Consider the following 17,695-nt stretch of genomic DNA (forward strand, 5'->3'; position numbering starts at 1 on the left):
CAGGAGAGAATATGTTGTACTTCTGTATCTCATTAGCAGTGCGAATGAATCTGTGCTAATTCACAACTTATTTTAATGGTATTACAACACCAAACAAAATCTTCAGAGCAAAACAAGTTACAGTTTACATGTGATAATGAGTAAGTGAAACAATTCAAATTTCAATATGGACAAAAGATCTAAAGTTCTAATTTATTGTCTTTAATATTGTAAAAAAGAAATATTACAACTGTGTAGGAGTCTATTTTAAGATAAGTTCCCAAATTTTTGGCAAATTAATGCAACTGTACTTTTTCAGGTTAGGAGAATGCTCCATTGCCGACTCTAAAAATAATCTTTCTGACCTGTAATGATTTCTATGTACCATTTTTTTTTTCTTCATCTAATCCTGTGTGAAGGAGTGTTTAAAGCATGGTCTGCCAATCTAGACTTGCTATAATAATGATAGCAAATGTACAGGGTGTCCACATAGGATCCCCTCTAGTTTCAACATGTTACTACTTAAGTGTATGGACCATGGTGTCGAAATATGTACAGATGAGAAGGAATGCTCACCAAGTTTTTGTAAAAAAAAAAATCAGTACACTTCCACGTGTGCTCCTTCAGTAGCACACAATGTTAAGTCGATACATCTCCAACTAGGTTCTCTGAAGCATGTCAGGGGTGATAGAGGACACAGCAGCAGAAATGTGATGTTTCAGGTTCCCTAGGCTGTACACTTTAGTTACATAGACTGTGTCCTTCACATACCCCTCACAAGAAAAAAATGAAGTTAGGTAAGATCTGGCGATCATGGTGACCAGGGAATCAATCCTCCACGTCCAATCCACCGCTGAGGGAAGACCCTCTCAAGAGTTGCATGGACCTCCAAATGCCAGTGTTGTGGGGTACTATCCAGATGAAAGAAGATGTGCTGTTGCATATCTCTGAGTTGTGGAAAGACAAAATTTTCCATCATGTCGAGTAAATCATTCCATCGATATTGCTTTCCAGGAAAAAAAATTTCATTTCCACCACATAACTTGCACTTTTTTCCACCCCTGATGCCATGTTTAAAACTATGACAGCCCTGTCCAGCAGTGTCACCACATTGCAACGCAGGAAAAAAATTCTGGATGAAACTTGTAGAATCTCTGGAACGTTATTTCTGCATTTCAATTTTTTACCATTCTTTGAAACTAGGGAGGTCCAGTGTGGACACCCTGTATTTTTTATGTTCTCCATGGCAGATGTTAGCATATCTTGCTGTCTGTCCAAAGTCGACCAAGTCACAGGGAACTTCATACAAGGATATGCTAGGTGATGGAATTTATCCTTAGGAGAGCAGATCAGAGTTACTAATTTAACATGTGGTTTGAATGTGATGTATGAAGGTTTTGTTAATACTTTGGCTATCCTTTCATATGTACCTTTGACATAGGGAATAGAAACAGTGATATATATATATTTTTTTTGTTTGTTTAAGGAAAGGGAAGTAGGAGGGCCATGTAGTATTGTATTTTATTTATGTTGTAGGAGCTGTAGCCATTCGCCAGGAAAGTATGGCAAAGATATTTAAGTTCTATGTTTTATGCCCTCGCTTTGTGTATAAGTGTTTTTTGGAATAGCATACTGTTGGGCTGGATGATGTGATTATGTAGATATCTTCCTGTATGTGTTGGCTTTCTATAAATTGAAGAAGATGGTGAACCATCTGAAAGTTGAGCGACTAATGTATCAAGTACACTTCCATAGGCAGTTATTAGTTACTTTTTCTACTATGAAATGAATTTTAAGGTGTTGGCTGTTTAGGTAAGTTAGAAAAGAAACCAAGTGCCTTGCCCATGAGGCTAAATGGCAAACACATCATCAACAAAGCATAACCATACTAATGGTTTGTATGTAGGTGTGGTAAGCATTTTATTCTCGGAGTGTTCAATGTAAAAGTTAGCCAGATGGGGTTGAGTGGAACCCATTGCAGTACCGTTAATCTGTTTGTAAATTTTTCTTTTAGTGTTGCAAGGTGATCAGCATTCATTTTAGAAATTATGGACTTTATAACCGTGTTATAAATAACTATTTTAATTTCCTGATATTTCGACCTTCATATTAAGGTCATCATCTGGAGTATATACAAGGACAAGCTGAGTTACATTTCACACAGTAAGCTAAAGAAACAATGATTTGATCACCGGTTATTCTACTGGCATGACCTCTAGTGAAAAAAAAATGCAGATAAAATTAAAAATTAATTAAATATTTAGGAACTACATCAAAGCTAAGTTCTATTTAAGATAACATGGGGGAAACATTCTTTCATACAGATAGTTTTCTTACTGTAACAATGGTGTCCTATTTTTAACATAACAATTGTTATGTTAGATTTACGATTCTGGATTATCTACAGTCATGTTTGTAGTTAGCTCTTAGGGAAAAAGGTTCTGTGGGTAGAATATGTGCTTTCCATATGCTTGGGAGTTTTAGACCATCATTATTGTTAAGATTGGGGGTGGTTGATAAGAATCTCACAGGCTTCCTTAAATTTGCGTTCATACCATGTTTTGGTGTGATGTAAACAACTGGTGCTTTTCCAGTCAATTCTATGTAAAGTGCTCAGGGCATGATCAGAAAGGCCAGCTTCACTATAGTTATTATATTTAATGTGTTGTTTATATTCCTTTTTCTGATAGGAATTGTGCTTCCTGTTTCCTCTATATATGGTAAATTACAGGTGCAATAAATACGGTATATTCCAGGGTGGGCGCCAGCAGAGGGAGTGGGTCTTTGGATGAGTTGAGTGAGCTTTTTAATTTTGCAGGAGGCTTAAAGGTGGCTTTGAGGTTGTATTTCTGTAGTATTCTGTTTATTTTATCTGCTGTCCCTTTAATGTAAGGAATGGTTATAGTTTTATTGTAGTCTTTTTTTCTTTGTTTTTTATTGAGGTCTTGTAGAGAATTTTGTTAATAGTGTTTTGACTGTAACCATTTTTTAGAAAAGTATTGCGGATAACTTTAAATTCGTCTTTCAGTGCTTGTTCATGGAGCAAATCTGCCCTGTTTTTTAAAGTTTTAATGACACCTAGTTTTTGGGTTGGGTGGTGGTAGGAGTTTCTGTATATATTGGCCAGTATGTGTCAGTTTCTGGTAAACAGTGAAGAAAAGGCTGCCAGAAGGAAGATGTGTGACAAGTGTATCTAGAAACAGAAGTGTGTTCTGTTTTTCAATCTCAATTGTGAACTGTATGCATTTATGTTGTTTGTTTAGGTGACTAAGGAAAGTGTCTAGTATCTGGCGGCCACATGACCAGATCACAAAAACATCGTCAACATATCTAAGCCAGACTTTGGGTTTTAAAGGAGAGGAATCTAGAGCATGTTGCTCAAAATGTTCCATATAGAAGTTAGCAATTGGGGGGGGGGGGTATAATGGCAAGCCCATGGCTGTGCCTTCTTTTTTGTAGGTAGAAAGCGTTTTGCCATGCAAAATAACCAGAACATAATACATGCACAAAGAGTGCCATGATATCTGGAGGGAATTTGTTCTGTAAAAGAAGGATTTTGTCATTGATTGGGACATTCATAAAGAGGACAGAGACGTCAAAACTGACTAATAAATCATCTTTCTCTAATGTAATGTCTTTGATTATGTGTATAAAGTGTTGTGTATATATGGCGGGGGGAATGGCCTACCAACTCCTTGAGTGTTGCTGCTAATTTCTTGGCTAGATGATAATTCAGGCTGTCTATGCCTTTGACTATCGGCTGGTGTGTTTTGTTTGTGTATCTTTGGTACACCGTAAATTCTCGGGGAGCGAGTGTAGTGTGGAAGTAATTTTTTGACTGTGTCTTCTGGCCATGTAAATTGATTTAAGTGGACATTGTGAAATGCAAGAATATGGAAAACATCGGTGGCATTCTCAATAGAAATGCTATTAAATAAATGAAATATTTCACCTTTTTAGGCATAATTTTAATGAATGTGGCAAATTAAATATCAAAATAGATAATATAAGTAAAGTGTGTGTGGATTGGAGCAAATTCAGTAAATTTTATCTTGGAATAAAAGATAAATTATCCATAATTTTAAACTAGCTGTATACAGGATTATAAGACCAGAATACAATATTACAGATCTAGAACTTATCAGAATTTTATAGTTATTAAAACAGGAGATTGATGCCTATGTGGCAGAGAGGGGGAAAATTCAGAGGAATATTAAAATTTAAATAGATTAATGCAGTTATTAGTGCATACCTGTGAATGTAAGATTCAGTAGTATTAAAGATTTAACAAATAGTAGTTTAATTTGCAAGAAAGTAATTGGGTAATAATTCATATTTAATGCTATTGTGTACATTCCTTGAGGAATGATGATGAATCATTCCTATAAACTTTACTGCTTTTAATTTTTTCTTTAATATTTGAAAGTATTTATCTAAATTTACAAGTAAACATTTACTATGTTCCTGTTGTCTGCAACTTCAGAATTAGACTGTTTTTAGTGTGGGAAAAATTCCAGGTCAAAGATTTTCTTTTGCCTCTCTGAATAATTTAGTTTTGCCATATCACATTCAAGTTGTGTACTTTATAAAGAATTTTCAACTGAAGGTGAGGTAAGTTAACCAATCTCATTTGGGCATGGCAGTGGTTTCTCTCTTGGAAGCTTAAAACAACCAGAAAATACATGCAAATTGATAGGAATAGTGGATTCTGCAGATAGAATTAATTGTACTATCAGATCATCAAGTTTTTATGAAGCCAGGTCACTCAACTATGACAAGCCATTAAGCCTAATGGCTAAAGGAGATGAGATGATGCATCCTCCCCACGTGATAGAAGCAATCTGATTTATAATGACATCATGTGTAATCTGTAATGAAATAACGTATTACTAACGTGTAATTTTTTTTTCTTTTCATACATAACTATATTACAGTAACTGTTATCTAAATGTGAAACAATTAAATTTCAGGTTGCAGAAAACACGGCAGATGAATTAGCTCGCAGTGATGGGCGTGAAGTCAAATTGGAAGAAGACACAGATTTACAGCTACCATTTTTACTTCCTGAAGATGGTTACTCTTGTGATATTGTTAGGGGAGTCCCTGCTGGTCTACAAGAATTCCTACATCCTTTAGTTCAGACAGGTGAATCTATTATCTGATTTTTTTTTTATTCATTAATTATAAATGATCAGATAAATTTTAGTTATCATTTCACTGTTCCATCAAGTGACATAAGACCATTTATGAACCTCATGCATTACCTACTTCCTGTTGATTTACTGAAATAAATCTAATGTGCATAAAAAAATCGAAAATGTGCAATAATATTTTTTATATATTTTTTAATATTTTATAATAAAAACAACAATAGATGTGTGTAATAGATTAAACAAAACCAATGCATATAAAACTCATAATTCTCTCTCTCTCTCTCCTTGCCACCCCTCATGTAGATTCATCATTCCTTTCATCCTAATCTGTTTTTATCATCATCATCAAATTCCTAATATGTACTCTCAAGGGGTATACAGGATATGATAGTACTACATGAAAACCTTACATCACCAGTAACTTCCTATCTAGTTTTCCTCCAAATCGATCTGTTTACGTGCAAATAGATAGGAATGAATTGATAGTTTACCTGTGAAGACTCCAACATTATCAGATCATATATTTCTATCTTCTAAGGCACTTTTTACTGTATCAATCCACCTACATCTTGGTCTTCCTCTGGATCTTTTTCATGTTAGATATAACAAGATTGGAGTGCTCACAAGTAATAGACTAATTTGGAGAACCATTGTGGATAGGACATTAATATAAATTTAATCATGTAGTACTGTCATAGTGGCCTGAACACTCCTTATGAGTATATATCAGGAAATTGATGATGATGAAAAATCTCTCTCTCTCTCTCTCGCTCGTATCCATCAGGTAAATATCTTTCAACAGCTTAAATGTCTCGATCCTATCACTCCTTTGCCTTCTATCAGCTAAACTCTGTAGACTGCATAACATTTATCTATCCTCAACTAACATTCCACAATCCTGAAATCATTTGTCAATTGCCTCTGCACCCCTCTCCAAACTATCTTCATCCCCAGGGTGATAATGAATGATGTTACTGTATGAGAATGCTATTATGAAATAGACACTTATGTGAGTGCCTGAAATCATTTCCTTGCTGTAGTTTTGTTGTCATAAAGAATAAATGGGTGCTTATATGCGATTTACTTAGACCCGGAATCAAGTTTTCATTTATGTCACTTGCAGTTTATATAACTACTTTCACTGCATTGCATTTTTCCTGAAAAAGAACTGCAGTTGAAAATCTTACGTAATTCCATGATTCGATTCTGTGACTGAATCTCAATGAATTAATTATATGCTCTGGCTTATTAGAACAACTGATTCAGCATTACTAGAATGTAAAACTGGAAGTATCGGAAACTTTATAAGAAAAAATTCAAAAATTAAGGAACAAAAATAAAACACAAATGCTAATTTGTTATTGACTACTATGTGACAATATGTATTTATTATCTTCAACTCAACATTGACAGACCTTTGTCATCATTTCATCTATCGGCAAAGCTCTTTGACAATTTTAAAGATAATAAATTTGAAGATAATAATTACAGGGGTGGCCAACTACGTGTCCTTTTGGAGCCAAAATGATTTCAGTAAGACATAGAAGAGCCACAACCTTTGACTGATGATGGTACGGGAGTAAGTGAGTGTGCGCATGACAAGGTTGTAACAAGCTTGTAAGAACTGTTTTGACTAATTACATACCTAATTTTAAAGAGTCAAGCAGTTTCTGCGATTCACGCTGGATCTCCACAGTGGTGTCAAAACGGCGACCTTTGAGCTGGATCTTCATCTTTGGGAAGAGGGCGAAGTCTGCACGAGACAAATCTGGCGAGTAGGGTGGGTGCAGAAGTGAGATCATGTTATTTCTGGCGAGAAACTTGTGTGAGGAGAGAGCTCGGTGACAGGGTGCATTGTCGTTGTGGAGCATCCAGATTTTCACTCGCCACAGAACCGGTCGCTTTCGCTGAATGTCCTCCCTCAGACGCCTTAAAACCTGGCAGTAGAACTCGCTATTGACATCTGGCCCCTTGGGACGAATTCTCGATGCACAATGCAGTGGATGTCGAAAAAGACGATGAGCATGCATTTGGTTGAACTACGGACCTGACTCACCTTTTTCGGTCTTGGGGATGATGGGCACTTCCACTCCCATTGTACACAGGACGATGTCTTTTGGCACAATGACTTATGAAGGTGCATGCTGCCTGTGACTGTGTGTGTGCAGCCTCATTCTGCCATCTGTTGGTGTGTAACAAAACTAGTCTCGAAACTTTTTGATACCACCTCGTTTATATATATACATATATAATGTATATATAAGATAATTGTGAAATCTAAGTTCAATCATAATCTTCTGTAATAACTTATGAGACCATTCAGTGATGTTTGAGAACCATTTAGAACCATATCAAAGTATTCATAATGTAGAAATTCTTTGAAATATCATTACATGATTGATAAAAATACATTTTGGAAAATGATTTAATACTCTGATTTAATATTGATGCATCAGTTCCTTCCCCCCACCTCCCATTTTTGATTGAGGAGGAATTTTGGTGAAAATAAAAATCAAATGTTTTGAGAGATTATCTCAAAAAATACACACAATAATAGAAGTAAGAGTCTGATATTTCTCATTTAAATTGATTCAGTGCATGTTTACTTGAAATACCTTTGCCAACCTGGTTGGCCAAGTGGTTAGTGTATCCACTCTCCAGCCAAAAGGCTGTGGTTCAAATCCCACCGTTGGCATGGGTGTTTGTGATTGTCTATGAAAATACTAGTGATGGTGGTGAGCAGTAGATGGCATTGCTGTAGATGATGATGGTGGTGGTGGTAGTTGCGGTTCACTGTAGTTGGTAGATGATGTGGTGGTGGAAATGGAGAGTAAGTAGGTACCCTCCCTCAAGTCTTTTGCTGGGAATATAGCAAGGGTCTGCATTTAAGTTTTGTAGATTCGGATAGGTGCTAAGAGTAGAGATTTTCAAAATGCTACAGATATATGTGAGGTAAAAATGACTATCTGGAGCAATACACAATTTATATTTATAAGTTGTAAACAAGCAGTTGGAACCGAAGGAGGTATAGGAAGATTCATTGATGTAGCATCACATGTGAGACAGAGTACACACTATTTCCACTGTTATTCATCATCTGTATGGATCACATTCCAAAGGAAAGTGGAAATAGGTTTTATATAATAAATGTTGATGTTAATCTCAGCTCTTTACTTCATGCATTTAATATTATATCTTAAATATAATAAATTTAGTTTAATCCTTTATCCAAGTGTAAGCAAACAAAGTTTGTGCCTGAAGTATCTTCAGGACTGAGGCAACTCGTGGTAAAGGTGAACCAAGCTCTCACCACTACTTGTCTTAGTATCTCCCATAATGCAAAACACATCTCCTTGTGGACATGTATAATGCTGTGCATTAAGGGAAGGGCCACTGCCTAGACCAGTTTTGACCTTTATTGAGGTCTCGTCAGTGGGAGCCTGAACCAGAGGTGTTGTTACTAAGGTGGAAGTAATGGAGAAGTCATATTTACCTATAGTCCTGAAGATACTTCAGGCACAAACTTTGTTTGCTTTCACTTGAATAAAGGATTAAACTAAATTTATTATAGTCTAACCAAGTGGAGAAAAAAAACTTCCAACATCTTTTTCTAAATCCAGAATAATTTAAAAATAAAGTGAGACACCTTTTGGCAACTCTTATAGGTAAATATTACTTCTCCATTACTACCACCTTAGTATCACCACCTCTGGGTCTGGCTCCCACTGACGAGACCCCAATAAAGGTCGAAACTGTTCTGAGTAGTGGCCCTTCCCTTAATGCATAGCATTATACATGTCTGCAAGGTGATGTGCTTTGCATTTTGGGAGATACTAAGACAAGTAGTGGTGAGAGCTTGGTCCACCTTTACCATGAGTTGCCTCAGTCCTGAAGATACTTCAGGCGCAAACTTTGTTTGCTTACACTTGCATAAAGGATTAAACTAAATTTATTATAGTCTAACCAAGTGCAAAAAAAAAAAAACTTCCTATAATCTTAAATAAATCCAGTACAAGTCTGCAGGAGAATTCCTAAACTAAATTGAATACCGCCCTAACAAATTTGGTTATGAAAATGCAGAAACATAGAAAACTTCAGCTGCATTCAAAATGGAGAACCTAAAGAATAATTTTTCATTGTTCTTTAAAATTAATTTATAAATTTTTAAAAATTTATAAAATATTTCATGTATTTAGGATAAGTCAATTTCAGTGATGCCTTTTGGTTAGAAAGAGCTAGATCTGAATCCCGTTTAGGACATGAATAGTCTTTATTAGGACTCTTCAGTCGAAGGTGAGTGAGCTGGTCTCATAGGGAGGTGGTAGGGTTTTTCCAACAAAATTGCCATTTTGTTGGAACGTCCTTCTTGGCTCTATGGGTCACCATCTTGTTGTAATGTTGTTCTTAATAAAATCAATTAATTGCTGGTTGATTACTAATCAAAATATAGGGAAATTTATATTTATACTGTGCCACCCTATATTTAGATTAGCTTATGTAAAATAGTAGAATCAATCTTCAATTAACATTAACTTAGCAGTCTCCTTATTCAAACAGGCCAAATTTAATATTTTGCACTTAGGGCTCCCTCAAGGTTCGAACTTTTTATGAACGGTGCAATGAAAGAGAATCAGGCACACACAATATTGAAATCAATAAAACAAAACATTTAATACAAGGTTATATGACAAGTACATAAATTTAACTCGAAAATAAGATAATACAATTAACTTAGTTCTTCAGGTCAAAACATTCATATTAAATTAGACTTCAATTCTTCAGATACTAAATTCACAGTTCTCTCAATAACAAAGATTGTTCACACTGTTCAATACTGAAAGAGAAGGTCACATAACAATGGCGCAACCTATATAACAAAAGGTGCAAGCGGTAGGAATTTGATAGAAGAGGTTGAAGTAAGAAAGGATAAGTTAAATTCAGTGCATCGATATAATAAATAGCAAAAATAAAGAAAACTACGATAATATAACATGCACTGTTATATTGTTATAGGATTTTGAATTTTATTTGGTTAATGAATCGAAAGTATATGGTTGTTATAAAAGACGCAATGTGGATGTGTGTTTTTCACACAGTGCTTGATTGTGTTTTCTGTGACTATTCAAGATAAGAATGAAAACTTTTTCCCTTCAGTTTTAAATATAAGTGGACATAGTATTCATAATTCTAGAATATGTGAAGTGTTACTTTGATTAAGTATCTGTGTGTGGTTGGGGAAACTTGATTGGAATGATCACCTATGCTTTCTTTGGTTGTTTTTGTAGATAATATAAGAGTATAATCATAAAACTGAAATAGTAGGCATTCATATATATTTGACTAGGTTCAGAAAGCAGTTAATTTATCTAATGCTTACTATTTTTAAAAAGCTAAGAATATTTTTTTGACTTTGAATGAGATATCATTAATTTGAGATTTTCTATACCATTAAGATGATTCACATGCACATGAAATAAAAGATGGTATGTATATTGACAGATTTGTAAAGATGTTCCACATTCAATGCAGAAGGCAAATGATATACTTTGGAATATATAATTTGAATACTTCAACCTTGGAGTACCAAGGTTGAAGTATTTGCAGTACTTCAACCTTGGTATCTCTTCTGGGTCTGGCTCCCACTGATGAGACCTCAATAAGGGTTGAAACCGGTCTGGGTAGTGATCCTTCCCATAATTCATATGGGAAGCACATGTCCTCATGGACATGTGCTTTGCATTATGGGATACTAAAGTAAGTCATGTGAAGTCATTAGCTTCTATATACAAGTTTCTCAGCCATGAAACTTCATGCACAAAGTTTATTTGTTTATATTTGGATAAAGGATTAAACAAAAAATGTAATTTCTTGACATCCTTAATTTATATGTCTGTGAAAGGTCCTTGTTATTTGTTCAGATGTTAATTTAAGATATGGTATGCTGATCAGATTGCAATTTGGAAGAAGGAAAAATAATTATGAAATATTTTCTTTATGTTCTCACTGTATCCATTAAGTAATATGTAAGTTTTGTTTTATTTAATTCTTCTAATTGAAGAGATGCACAACAACAAATTGTTTGTGCTTGGTGTACAAGGCTTTTGATAATGTCGACATTTTGTGAAGGATGATGTGAAGATGCATGGATATGTCTGCGTGTTAAGGATGGCTTTTATAAACAGAAATTCAGTATTATCAGCAGAGTTAAGATGTATTAATGTATCGAAAAAAGAGGAGACTGTTGTTAGGTTCACATTCAATAGTGAACTTGGTCCTAGTATGTAAGGACTTAATTTTATCCAGAAATTGAAGTACTGTTTCAGAGTGGGACCACATTGCAAGGATGTCATCCACAAAATGTAGCCAAATGCATGAGGTCAAGGGGAAATGGTTTTGAAGTCCAGTCCACTAAATGTTGCATAAAATAATCAGCCAAAGCAGGTGATGTAGGACTACCCATTGCATTATTCTTAATCTTCTGAAAATAATTTATTACTCTAAGTAAAATAACCAGAATTAATAGCAAATTTGAATAAATTGACTTCAAGAAGCACTATAGCTTTTACAAATAGATTTCCTTAATGACATCATCAATTTATTCAAGTTTATTTGTGTTTGTCTCTACAAAGAATATATATACGAGATATTATGTAATTTATTTTATAAGATGTTGTTGTTAAAACAGTTTATGACTTTAGTTTATGTTATAAAGTATTGCTTGACTTTAATGTTTTATAATGATAACAGAGAAATGGAGTTGGCAATTTTTTTCACGTTCAAGAACCTCACTAGATTTCGGCTGGCAGATATCAAGAAACTCATTATTTTACTTTAATAAAGTAAAACTCTATAATAAAACTGTTTTTCTTACCTGAAAATTTATTTTACATGTTGTTTTATGCCGATTGGAACAAACATATCAAAGACATTGAGAAAATGAAAGAAAACACAAATCGGTGCTGGCTATACAATGGAAAGAAAACTCCAAGTGAAATGGCATCAAACTGAAATGCTCCACATTGATTACAATTTTTACTCCAGTATGTTCAAAGAATTACCCTACTGAGTGTACCTGGTAAGATTTATGCAAGTATACATCAGAAACGGTTGAGAAAGATTGTGGAAGAAAAGCTTGGTGAAGAACAAGCTGGATTCAGACCAAATAAATGCTGTCAGGATCAGATTTTCATTTTACGACAAATAGTTTGAGAAATCGTGGGAATATAACAAAGATCTGTAATTAAGTTTTGTAGATCTGGAAAAGGCATATGACAAGGTGCCAAGAGAGAAGCTATTCAAAATACTACAGTTATATGGTGTCGATGGGGCATTATATCAAGTAATACTTGATATAATGTATCTACCAGTAGTATGTTACAGTAGCCCACATGCCTGCTGCCAGCATAATAGCAAATGCATACTTTCCATTGTTTAAACATTTTTGAATACATTTCACTAGAAATGTACTGCTATTACTTGCATTCTAGTTTTTAGTTTATTCGTATTACTATTACATGACACCTCCAGGGAGTCCACAGACTCATCGGGGGAGGACACCTACTCTAAAGCTCTGTCTCCACTACTCATTCAATCCACCAACTACACCAGCACAATCTACCATCCACCACCACTAGTATTGCCACAGACAATCACAAACATCCATACCCGTGGGGGATTCGAACCCGCAGCCTTTTGGCTGGAGAGCAGATATGCTAACCACTCGGCCAACCAGGCCAGCAAATAGAAACATAATTCCTATTTGACATCTTTGTTTGTGATTTTATACAAGAAAAAATAGTTCTGAAAATGTCCTATCCCCACAAAAGCCTGTGCAACAATAATAACATTACTGTGCTTTGCATGCTGGGGAGATGGCTCATGGAAGAGGTGGTTTACTAATTATGGTTATTATCAGCTGAGAGGGAGCAGCTGACCAGAACAGATATTAATGGCTCACTCAACTAGTTTCCATTAGAAAGACATGATTAAGGTGTTCTGATAAAGATCAAACTATTTTTATTTTCTTTTTTTTTTAATAAACTGGATTCTAAGATGCTGGCTGTTGAGGTAGAGGAAAAACAAGTGTAATTTGTCTATGTCAAGTGGCCAAATAGAGAACACATAATGAATGTTGGAATTTTTTTTTTCTACTTGGTTAGACTATAATAAATTTAGTTTAATCCTTTATCCAAGTGTAAGCAAACAATGTTTGCACCTGAAGTATCTTCAGGACTGAGGCAACTCGTGGTAAAGGTGGACCAAGCTCTCATCACTTGTCTTAGTATCTCTCATAATGCAAAGCACATCTCCTTGCAGACATGTATAATGCTATGCATTAAGGGAAGGGCCACTACCTAGACTGGTTTCGACCTTTATTGAGGTCTCGTCAGTGGGAGCCAGACCCAGAGGTGGTGATACTAAGGTGGAAGTAATAGAGAAGTCATGTTTATCCACCTTTACCATGAGTTACCTCAGTCCTGAAGATACTTCAGGTGCAAACTTTGTTTGCTTACACTTGGATAGAGGATTAAACTAAATTTATTATAGTCTAACTAAGTGGGAAAAAACTTCCAACATCTTTCTCTCTAATCCAGAGTAACTTAATAATAAGATGAAACTCCTTTTGGCAACTTGTATAGGTAAATATGACTTCTCCATTACTTCCACCTTAGTATCACTACCTCTGGGTCTGGCTCCCATTGACGAGACCTCAATAAAGGTTGAAGGCAGTCTGGGTAGTGGCCCTTCCCTTAATGCATAGCATTATACATGTCAGCAAGGAGATGTGCTGTGCATTATACTTCAGGTGCAAACTTTGTTTGCTTACACTTGGATAAAGGATTAAACTAAATTTATTATAACATCATGAATGTATCTTAGACATATAGAAGATTTAAGAATGGTAATTTCTAGTTCATGTTTTTTAAGTCTTTTGTATAAAAATTGGGAACTTTGAATGTTGGAAGCATGACAGAAAGGGGGAAGAGAGATTGCAGACATGATGAGGAAGTTGGACGTTTTATGCTTGCAGGAGACAAGGTGGAAGGGCGAAAAAGCGAAGGAATGAGTATAAATTGTTCTACTCTGGGGCGAATAAAGAGGGAAGAAATGGTGTCGGAATTGTGGTGTGTGGCAGAAAGAAGGGCAAAGTACTGGAAGTGGGTAGGAGGAATGACAAGATCATGCGAATGAAACTGGGTCTTGGAGAAGAGTAACTGGTCATCTTATGTGTATACGCCCCACAAGTTGGCTGTACAGCAAAAGAGAAAGATGAATTCTGGAACATGCTAGATGAAGAAATATGGGAACTGGAATAAAACGAGATGGTGATTTTTGAGGAGACTTGAATGGACACATAGGGAAACAGAATCGGGACTGTGAAAGGGTGCATAGTGGCCATAGAGTGGGAATGATGAACCAGTAAGGTGAGAGGATTTTGGACTTTGCAGTGGCATTTCATCTGGCAATTGTGACCTCCTTTTTCTGTAAGATGAAAGAGCATTTGATAACATTTAGAAGTGGCAACAACGGTTCACAGACTGACTACATTTTGACTAGAAGAAAACATCTTAAGGGCAGTAACAAATTGTAAGATAATCCCAACAGATCAAGTGGTGCAGCAACACCTGCTGCTGTGCGCACACTTTAAAATAAAATAAAGTCGAAGATAAGAACCTTTGGAAGCCATGGGAGGAAGACAATCAAGTGGTTTTTCACTTAAAAGAAGAGAGTGTGAGGAACCATTTTAGGGAAAAGGTGTTAGAGAGGTTTTTGGATGGACTAGAAAGTGTACAAGATTGGTGGAGACATAATTCAAAAGCAATTCTAAGCTGTGCAATTGAGGTGCTTGGTGAAACATCCGGAAAGATTAGAGAGCAGAAGGAGGGTTGGTGGTGGAATAATAATGTACAAGAAGCAGTGGTGGCTAAGAGGAAGGCAAAGCAGAAGTGGGACGAGTCAAGAGTGGAAGAGGGCAGAGAGAAAAAGCTAGAAGCCAAGAGAGTTTTTGCACAGGCGAAAGCCATGGCATATCAAGACATTTATGAAACAAAGGAAGGACAGAGAAAGATTTATCATTTGGCAAAATGTAGAAATAAAGCATCAAAGGACATCGTGCATGTGAGGCAGATCAAAGACTGGAGGAAGGGTATTAAGGAGGGATGTGGATATAAGAAACAGATGGAGAGTATACTTTGAAGGGCTTTTGAATGAAGAAAATACAAGGACTCACAGAGAAGATGGAGAACCTTATGAGGGGATTATGAGGAGAAGGTGCAGAACATTAGTAGAGTGGAAGTGAAGGAGGCCATAAAGAGGATGAAGAATGGAAAATCGGTGTGCCCTGACAGGATCCCAGTGGAGGCATGGAAGGCACTTGGGGAAGAGGGAATTGACCTGCTGTGGGACCTGTTCATGAAAGTTTGCCAACAGGAAAATATACCTGAGGAATGGAGGAAAAGTACTCTTGTCCCCCATCTACAAGAGTAAAGGGGATGCACAAAACTAAGAATTACAGAAGAATAAAGTTGATGTCCCACACATTGAAAATCCTAGAGAGGGTTCTTGATGGAAGACTGAGGAAAGAGGTGGAGATTGCAAAGGATCAATTTGGCTTCATGCCTGGTCGATCGACGACAGATGCTATCTTTGGGTTACGACAGATGATGGAAAAGTTTCGAGAGAAGCAGCGGGAGCTACATCTGGTATTTATTGATCTGGAGAAAGCGTATGATAGAGCACCAAAGCAAGAAGTCTGGAGGTGTCTGAGGGAGAAGAAGGTACTGGAGAAATATGTCAGGCTGGTGCAGGAGATGGACAGAAATGTGAAGACAAGAGTTCGGACCTGTCTGCGAGAGAGAGAAAGTTTTCCAGTGACAGTTAGCTTGCATCAAGGGTCAGCATTAAGTCCATTCCTGTTTAATATTGTGATGGGAGAGGTGAGAGAAGACACACCTTCACTATGTTGTATGCAGATGATATTGTACTGTGTGCAGAATCAAGAGAAGAAGTGGCAGCTAAACTGGAAAGATGGAGAAAAGTACTGGAAGAGAGAGGTATGAGACTGAGCAAAAGTAAGACAGAGTATATGTGTTGCACAGTATGCGGCGGTGGCCAGGAGACAGATCTGGAGCTGGAAGGAAATGTCATCAGGAATGTGAGGGACTTTAGATACTTAGGTTGAACAGTGGAAGATGATGGAGGAGCTGAGAAGGAAGTGGGTTGGAGGAACTGGAGGGAGATGGCTGGAGTGTTATGCGATAATAGGATGCCGATCAATCTGAAAGGCAAAATCTGCAGGACAGTAATGAGACCAGCTATGAGTATGCTATGGAAACTGTGGCCCTGAGGAAAAAATAACAGCAGCAGGATGGAGGTAGCAGAGATGAGAATGCTTAGGTGGATGTACGGTGTGACCAGAAAGGATCGTCTGAGAAATGACTATGTAAGGGGAACGGTGAAAGTCACGAACTTAGCAGCAAAGATACAGTAGGCAAGGTTGAGATGGTTTGGTCATGTGATGAGGAAGAGTATGTGGGAAGAAATGTCATGTAGATGGGTGTGCAGGGGAGGAGGAAGCTTGGGTGGACAAAGAAGAGATGGTGGATGAGGACTTGAGGATGAAGAACTTGGATGTGGCTACAGCCCAAGACAGGAGGTTGTGGAAGAGACTCACTACAAACAGTGACTCTACTTAAGTGGGAAAAGCTGCAGAAGAAGAAACAGTAGTAGTATAAAAATTGGCCAGTGAAAAATGAGTAGGTGGGGGTCATGGAAAGAACCCATAGTAGTATCCTCTATTTCTTTGTATATTTTGCCTTTCCAACTGTAAGGAGATTTACTGGCATGGATGGCGAAATGAACAGATCAGTAATGTCTCTTTACTGTATAAAATTCTGCCCATTTCAAAGAAATAGTTAGAAATTTTTATATAGTTAATATAACCAGTAAAAGAGGAGATGATTTTGTACTTTTGGCTAATCTGGAGGAGGAGGGGGGGGGAAATCAGCATTTGCAATGAGGGTTATTTGGTTTATGGATTTGGAGTAATATGTATTTCCAGTATGAGAGGAGGGGGGGGTATGAGGGTTACAATTTATTTTTTTCCCCTCCACTGTTGGTGGGATCATAATCTAAAAGTTTGTAGTTTATAAGTTTTAATAAACTATATCTCTTATCGTTATTTAAAAAATGAAGGATTTTGTTGGCCCTTTAACACATATTTCAAGATCTTTGTATCTATGATAATGATAAAACCAGGATGCTTAGTTCTGTCACACTTGAAATCTTTAACATATGGTTAAATATGGTGTATTTAGTCTAGTAATCTGTGATGTCTTTAGTATTAATCTGTTTGTAGATTTTTCCTTGCCAAGTAAAGTAACTTGAATGGTGAATTTAAATTATTCAAAAAAATCGGGTTGGGAAGAGGGAGACTTTATTAACTTTCTCACCAATATAGAAATACAATTCCTATCTCCTTCTCTAGCAGTGATAGATGCATTGAATATTCTGTGTATCAGTAATGTGAATGTCATACAAAGCTATTTCATTCTTTCAATGTT

General features: G+C 36.4%; 1 protein-coding gene across 3 annotated transcripts in view; it reads left to right on the forward strand.

Moving 5' to 3' along the window:
- LOC150096246 (afadin-like) overlaps positions 1-17,695 on the forward strand; it is a 512,466-nt gene that overhangs the window by 248,720 nt on the left and 246,051 nt on the right. For all 3 annotated transcript variants that reach the window (XM_090409377.1, XM_090409378.1, XM_090409379.1), the window contains exon 16: positions 4,950-5,124. In XM_090409377.1, the coding sequence (XP_090265503.1) occupies positions 4,950-5,124 (175 nt within the window). The remainder of the gene's footprint in view (positions 1-4,949; positions 5,125-17,695) is intronic.

Source organism: Typopeltis vanoorti, chromosome 19, assembly GCF_054136105.1.
Source record: "Typopeltis vanoorti isolate ZY-2024b chromosome 19, IOZ_Tvanoo_1.0, whole genome shotgun sequence".
In the NCBI taxonomy this organism is placed as follows: Eukaryota; Metazoa; Arthropoda; class Arachnida; order Uropygi; family Thelyphonidae; genus Typopeltis; species Typopeltis vanoorti.